This window comes from Trichechus manatus, unplaced genomic scaffold (genome assembly GCF_000243295.1).
Source record: "Trichechus manatus latirostris isolate Lorelei unplaced genomic scaffold, TriManLat1.0 scaffold00049, whole genome shotgun sequence".
Classification (NCBI taxonomy): domain Eukaryota; kingdom Metazoa; phylum Chordata; class Mammalia; order Sirenia; family Trichechidae; genus Trichechus; species Trichechus manatus.
The window spans coordinates 757,286-764,717 of NW_004443985.1; the positions used below are offsets into that span (position 1 = coordinate 757,286).

The 7,432-nt window shown below is 49.8% G+C and overlaps 1 protein-coding gene and 2 non-coding genes across 3 annotated transcripts; all 3 read right to left on the reverse strand.

Moving 5' to 3' along the window:
- Positions 1 to 1,919: 1,919 nt before the first annotated feature.
- Positions 1,920 to 6,885, reverse strand: RPSA (ribosomal protein SA). Its single transcript, XM_004377310.3, has 6 exons — positions 6,546 to 6,885; positions 5,154 to 5,272; positions 3,595 to 3,840; positions 2,730 to 2,858; positions 2,453 to 2,618; positions 1,920 to 2,083 (listed from the first exon to the last, which is right to left on the reverse strand). The coding sequence occupies exons 1-6, from the start codon at positions 6,676 to 6,678 to the stop codon at positions 1,989 to 1,991; spliced, it is 888 nt and encodes a 295-aa protein (XP_004377367.1). The 5' UTR covers positions 6,679 to 6,885; the 3' UTR covers positions 1,920 to 1,988.
- On the reverse strand, positions 3,388 to 3,541 carry LOC111820766 (small nucleolar RNA SNORA62/SNORA6 family). Its single transcript, XR_002824288.1, has one exon. It is a non-coding gene; the product is annotated as a small nucleolar RNA SNORA62/SNORA6 family (small nucleolar RNA).
- Positions 5,344 to 5,494, reverse strand: LOC111820767 (small nucleolar RNA SNORA62/SNORA6 family). Its single transcript, XR_002824289.1, has one exon. It is a non-coding gene; the product is annotated as a small nucleolar RNA SNORA62/SNORA6 family (small nucleolar RNA).
- Positions 6,886 to 7,432: the final 547 nt, after the last annotated feature.

Below are 7,432 nucleotides of genomic sequence, written 5' to 3' on the forward strand. Positions count from 1 at the left end.
GGCGGTGACTCCTGTGGGGGGCAGCTCAGCAGACAGGGAGATGGGATTTAACTGGACGAAAAGTGGCTGCAGAGGGTGTACCCAGGTGAGTAAAAAACCAGACCTGTTGCCGTCAAGTCGATTCCGACTCAAGGTGACCCCACAGGACAGAGTAGAACCGCCGCACCGGGTTTCCAAGGAGCGCCTGGTGGATTCGAACTGCTGACCTTTTGGTGAGCAGCCGTAGCACTCAACCACTGCGCCACCAGGGTTTCCACTCAGGTGAGTGGGGAGTGCAATGTGAGAAGCTCCTGACCTACCATCTCCCAGCTCCCGCTATGCTGGAAACGAACCAGCCCCAACCAGCCCCAACCGGAGGTAGCATCCCTCCAAACCTAGACTAGAAAAAGGATGCCATCTGTGGGACCACTATGGGATTGCCAGACAGCAGGATGATAAGAGGATGCGCGGCAAGGAGCTTGAAACGTGGGAAGGGGGTGCGCTGGGTAGCCCTGGAGGGGTCAGCGGCTGCCAGGTTGGAGTCAGACCTGACAGGCCAGGGGTGGTTTCTCACCAAGTCTTCTCCTGCTCCTCCTTCCCTGGACAGCTCCCTGCACAGCCTGCTGCCAGAGCTTTGTACCCACACCCCGTAGTCGTCCAGTCCCTCCCAGCCTTCCCCACTTCCCTGTCCTTTTGCAGGAGCTCGGGCGGGTTCGCTGATGCCACCTGCGGCCACAGGGGCCACTGCAGGTCCACTGAGGCACCCCACCCCTCCAAGCCTTAGAGTGCAAGGTAGGACTTGAAGCTGTTGGACAAGCTGCAGACCCTTCACCTCGGTACTGCTGGGCGGGGCCCCGGGAATGCAGTCACAGGGACACAGGTTGTAAGAATTCACAAGAGGAAATGATTTTGTGTTCTGTAAATTACTCGGGCCCTTCAAAGACTGGATTCCATGGAATTTCTCCATTCTCTGTTAGTCTGCTTTTCAAACTACAGGTCAGGAGCCATTGTGAAACGAGCCTAGGAGGGAGCACCAGCATTTCTAAGAATGGAAAGGCGAAGGCCAAAAGTGGAGAGCACCACACAGCAATGTATGAACTTTATACACATCCTTTCCAGAGCCTGCAGACAAGCTGGGAAAGTCCCTAAGGACTGTGGCATGAGGTGGGCAGGGCCTGGAGTCACTCAAGCCACAGAACTGAACGGCAGGGCTGCTGTTCAAAACCTATTTCCTCTCAAATCTGGACCATACAGAGCTTGCCAGCGCAAAACGTAAACAGCCGAGTTACCAGGCCAGGGAGCCCCTTCTGAAAAACTAGCCATAGCCTTGCGGAACACGACCGGAACACAACCCACTGCTGTTGAGGCCAAAGCTTTATCGATCCCATTCCAGCTAACTGGTAGCCTTCTGTGAACTTGTCCCCAAGGAAGCAAATCCTCTACTGGGGATCCCAGCGCAGTGCCAGCAGGGTTAGTGGGACCCCCACCCCCAGATCAGCACACTGCAGGCCATTCGGTACTGCTTGGACTGAAGGCAAACTTCCTGCTACCATACAAAGCCATCAGTAAGATGGAGTAGGCAGAAGAGAGCTTTCCATATTTTCTAAAATTAACCTCATATTTGAGCCTCAGATCTGGATTCAGTAATGAAAAAACTCACACCCAGTTAAGCTGGTAGAGAACCACAACGATCTTCGAGGGACGTATGACACAAGTGGGATGCGGGAGCCCTTCCCTCCACGTGTCAGTCACATCACAACTCAACTGTGGAAACCATTCTGGGGCTACTGCCCGTGTCCACGTCTGTGAAGCCACTCACACGTCCATCTTCAGAACACGGACAGTCCTTACAGTGAAACGCAACGCATCTTGCAGGGAGCTTCAGGGCACCTACAACCTCCAGACATCTTATCCGGAATAAGAAATAAACAAACACAACCTTTAGAAATCGATGTTTATTTCCGTCAACCTCACTGCTGTTCTCTAAGATCACACTGTGCAAGGGCAGCTTAAGACCACTCGGTGGTGGTTCCCACCCACTCGGTGGCCTGAGCCGTGGGGGCTGCCGACCAGTCTTCAGTTGCAGGCTGAGCACTCCAGTCTTCTGTTTAAAAAACAAAGTAAAAGCCATCAGCTGTTGCAGTATTTTCCTCATCCTATCCCCCAGAAGCAACCTGCCTTGTATTTCTCATCAGACACACATTTCAAAGACAAAGCTAGACCAAGGCCAGCCCGTTTCAAAAGCACCCGAATTTAATAAGTACAGCTGTAGCCTGCTGGAACGAGAACATCTTCACGTTAGTTCAGGCCATGGGGATGATTAAAGCTAGAAGATTACAAGCTTGGCACACTTGAATCCTGACACACACCAGAAGGGAACCACACAGACACACACCAGAAGGGAACCACACAGACACACACCAGAAGGGAACCACACAGACACACACCACTAGGGAACCACACAGATACACACCAGTAGGGAACTGCTGAATGGGCACAGAGGGCACCTGCACGCCCTCGGACCAGTCTGCCACCTCAGGTTGAGCAGCTGTAAATTCAGGAGCAGGAGCAGTCCATTCACCCTGAAATTCTTCCTTGGTCACAGCCTTTTCAGCAGCCGCCTGCTCTTCCTTTTCAATCTGGTTTTTTAAAAAGAAACAGCTTATAGGTACTGACCAATTTTATTTCCAAGAAGCACCAGGCCAAGGCGTCCCCAGGCTCAGGCGCCCACAAGCCCAAATGCAGCTCACCTCTTCAGGATCTCTGTAGAAGTAGAGGTCAGGCATGACCTCCCACGGGTGCTCCCGGGAAATGGTGCCACGCATGCGCAGGACTTCCCGGGCCAGCATCCACCACATCAGACCAACCGAGTGCGCTCCCTACAAGAGTCTAGGTTACTGAAGGGACACCTCCAACAGCATTTCCCCATTCATCTAACTTGCCCCCACAAGGAGTGTGTCCCTTGGCACCGAGAAAATAGACAAGTCTTGCTTTCAAAGTGCTTATAGCAAGAAAGAGAATTCTATAAACCAGTGGTTCTCAACCTTGATGGCACACTGGAATCGGAAATTTTTAAAATAATTCGTGTCAAGGCCCCACCCCAGACAACTAAATGAAATCCTGGGGGTGGCGGTGGGTAACCTGGATGTTGGTATTAAAAACTGTGTATCTCCTCAGGCATTTCCTATGTGCAACCAGGGTGTTGAGACCAGTTACAAACGCACAGTCTGAACCACACAATCTCCCCTTTTAAACCACCTTACAGGAGGAGTCATCAGGTTGGTCTGCAAACAGAGGCCCATGCCCGACAGGCCTAAGTACAGCAGGAAACAAGAAAGGCAGAAAAAACACTGGCTGTTTTTCAAAACGTTTTCATCTCTCCTCAAAACTCTCACACATTAGAATTACACTTGTAGCAAGGATTACTATCAAACTCCACTCACTGGGCCAAAGACCCTTGTGGTGTTAGCGAGAAACTTGCCCATCATGTAGCACACTACCTACACTTGCGAGTTCATGGGCCGGCCAACAGCCTCAACTCCAAGCTCTAACAATGTGCACAGGGACACGCAGCTAGTCCCACAGCTCGCAGCCACCAGCCGGGGCAGCCGTTACCTTGTTGTTGCACGGGACGGCAATGTCCACGTAGCGCAGAGGAGAGTCCGTGTTACACAGAGCAATGGTGGGCAGGTTCACGTAAGACGCCTCTGTGAGAGGCTGGTGGTCAGCCCTGGGGTCGGTCACCACCAGAAGACGCGGCTCCCGGAAGGCTGCCTGGATCTGGTTAGTGAAGGTTCCAGGAGTGAAGCGCCCGGCAATGGGAGTGGCTCCAGTAGCAGCAGCAAACTTCAGCACCGCCCGCTTGAATTAAGAACATCGAGTTAGCAGTACTCCAGTTTCACAGGAACCCTCCCCATGACAGCGTGCCCCAGCTCTGCAATTACGTGAAGCAGTCTGTCTAGTCTGAACCCTCAAATATCCCTTCTTCAAATGTGAAAGCATCCAATTAAGCACATATGCCCCCAACTCTAGGCCCTCTCCCCCGAATGCCATCCCCTCTCCCTATTTCCTGTGGTCACTTCCTCACTTCTGGAAGCTCCAGAGCCGGACTGTCTGGTTTCCCATACCACGTAGGCCACTTTGTGAGTAACTTGGAGAGGCTATTTATTTGCCTCTAAGTTCCTCACAGGGTTATGAAAATTACAGAAAGCACAGAACAGTACGTGGCACCTCGCGAGCACTCCAGGCCTCTGCTCAACTTTACTCACATACCCTCCTACACAACGCAGTGCGTACCCAGCTTTCTCTACCCTTTCCTTTTCCTCCACGGAACTCATCAATTGAATTTCGTGTATCCCCTGAAGCACCTAGCAACACCACCTTGCCCATCAGATGCTCACTAAACCTCTGCTGAGGAAAGCTGAGCGGTCACTTCATTCTACAGCAGTAATTAAACTGTCCTTCCTCTACCATGCACACCACACAGTGAGGGTTCCACATCACAAGCCAGCCTCTACGCAACCCGATACCGAACACTTCATCTTAAATTCGTGGGAACTAGTTATACTGCCAACGTAAACATTAAAACAGAACCAGTCTTACGACATAATCTTTAAATCTCCGTCAAAAACCAACAGTCAAATATGTTTAACAAAATTAGAATGGGGTGAATGAATAACCTTATTAGAGCTATTATAAGTCAATTTTCAAAAAATCCACCAACACCTCAGTGGAAAAACAAAAGGGAGAATTGTCAAAAAGGTAATGGGGCAAATAACTTTACCTTGCTAGTTATTTTTAAAAACAAAATATGTCAGTTAAATTGTCAAAGATTCTTAATAAAAAAACTTCCCTTAATGAGACTTGGATCTGAGAAGATTCTGAAACAACCTGCAGCTGACAACTACTTCTTGACCCAGCTTTTCATCCTTTTAAATATCAAAACAGAAACCTCAACCTATCGTTAGCATGTCAACATCTATCTGTTAGGTTGAACTGCATGAAACTGGTATGTCAAATACAGGGAATTTCTATGGTTCAGACAAATTTAAGACTCCTAATAACAATGGAATTTTGGGTCGTTTTTATTTTCTTATCCTTTTCTATACACCCCAAAATGTGTATGAACTTTATTATTTTTATAACAAAAAAACTCGGAATGCTGTTCCACAGACCTGGCCGGTATTCCTGGAGGATATGACGCTGACATCAGCCGGGTTTTCAATGGCAACAATGGCCCGAGCTGCCAACAGAAGCTTCTCCCACGTCCTCTTCAGGTTTATGATGTAGATGCCTAGACATGGGCAGAAGGTACTGTAACAGCTGACCTGGCTTTGCAAACGGACGTTCTTCTAACAGCAGAGCACATGTGGCAGCGAGTACTATCAAACTCCAGTCATAGAGGCAAGCTCTACTGGTGTTAGCGAAAATCCTGCCGTTGATATAGCACACTTCCGACACTCAGAAGTTCACTGGCCAAGACTGGCCTCCACCCTGAGCTTTAATAGTGTGCAGCTCTCACCGCCCCCATCACAATTCACACCAGTTCTTACCCACTTCCTGGCCTCTTGCTACTCCTCTGATCATCTGCCCTGATGCCAGATTCAATCTAAAACTCCTTTACAGAACGCCACTCCCAGGCTTAAACCCTTACATCTACCTCTAAGCTAAAGAACAGCCATCACCAACCATCCACATTCTCATGGCAATCTACATTCCCTTTTCGATCCTTGCAGGCCAAATTAAGTTTATTCCCACCTCTTGCCCTACTTTCCTGTCAGAATTCAGTTCAACAAACATGTAATCAGTACCTACAAAGTAGAAGTCGTTAAGAGAGATTTAAAACCAAGGAAACCAGGAACTCCGCGAGCTTCCTCACTGTGACTGTTATGGCTGTGTGTCGGCCTGGCTGGGCCATGATTCTCTGTGGTCTAGCAGTTATGCCATCACCTCCACGATGAGATCTGCTATGAGCAGCCCATCAGCTGATCGGGAGTCTCCCTGGAGGTATGGCCTGCATCCAGTGTAAGTGGACTTTCTGGCAAAGCTCTCAGGCTCTGGCTCTGCTCCGGATCCTGCATTCAGCTCGTCAGCACCTGATCTCCAGTTCTGCCATCTTACCTGTGGATCTTGGCTTTGTCAGCCCCTGGAGCTACACGAGTCAGAAGCCACAACCTAATGCCTGACCCACCGACTTGGGACTTACAGCCTCCACAACCATGTGAGCCATTTCCTTGAGATAATCTCTCTGTATATACACATATACACGTGTGTGTGCCCTTCACTGGTTCACTTCTCTAGAGGACCCAGCCTAAGACACTCACCTCCTTTCACAGCCCAACCCAAATTCCATAGTCAAGTGACTGTCTTACTTGCCCACTGGAATCCTTCTTCCCCATAACCAGAACTCTTTCACTCAAGTTTTGAAACTTATTTCCAGACTAGGGGTCCAATTTCATTTTTTAGCCAAGAGCTCTCTCAGACAGAGATCTTAGATATGAAGAATTTGCCTCAGCCAGTACTGCCTCTCAGAATAGCAGGGTCAAAATTTTTAAGCAATGACTGACCATCACTTTTCCTTTTGTAGATGTACTGTTCCATCTGGAAGTCAAGGTTGGTGCCACCTAAGTGGGTTCCTGCCGCGAGGAATTTGAGGACATCCTCCTCCTTCATCTGCAGGACATCAAGGGCTCCGGACATTGTGACAGTTTCCCTTTAAGTTACGACGGGAACCTGAAAGGCAATAGTTAACAATCCAACCTTTTCACTGCAGCTAGTTAAGTGGGCAAGGTGCATTCTACTAATCTGGGAACTCTACCAACATCCTATTTAAAGGCAAGCAAGCACCACCCCTCCTAAAGTCAGCCATTGAGCTGTCCACTGTTAGAAGCGAAGAGACAGGACGCAACATCAACGAACACCACACATCACGAAGCGCAGCAAATCTGGCTGAGTAGAGTGGCGTAGAAACTGGCATAAACCCCAAATAATACAACGAGACGGAAGTGGTGAATTGAGACTTACAACCTTCTCAGAGTGCACACGGCAGAAGGGAAAGTTACACATGAGCAAAAGGTTAACAGACTTGAACAGAGCAGCCATGCATGACTACACGCAAGGGAGACATGTAGACAAGTTCCACGTTATCTTAAAGCCCACCATCGGCGAGTCCTTCGGAATCACTCCCTGTGTGGGCACAACTAATTTTCCTCAAAACCCTGCCAAGAACCTAACAACCGCAGACGTGACTAACGCGACCAGCCAAGTAGCCAGGGCCAGAGCTCACCGCCAAGGGTCGGTCCGAAGTGAAGGCAGCGAGGCTCACTTTCTGCACCCCCGCCTGCGCCCGTGTACCGAACCCCAGCCCCGAGCCTCCCCGGGAATTGTGGGGACCCGTGCACGGAAGCCCAGCACTGAGCTTCCCTAGACTTAAGAGGACCGGACACCGAACCCC

What these genes read in the sequence shown, in the direction of transcription:
- RPSA (XM_004377310.3), bottom strand. Translation starts at nt 6,678, where the DNA reads ATGTCCGGAGCCCTTGATGTCCTGCAGATGAAGGAGGAGGATGTCCTC. An exon ending in CTACAAAAGGAAAAGTGATG is followed by an intron (nt 5,273 to 6,545) that starts GTCAGTCATTGC and finishes GCCCATGTCTAG; the next exon opens with GCATCTACATCATAAACCTG. An exon ending in TCTACAGAGATCCTGAAGAG is followed by an intron (nt 2,619 to 2,729) that starts GTGAGCTGCATT and finishes TTAAAAAACCAG; the next exon opens with ATTGAAAAGGAAGAGCAGGC.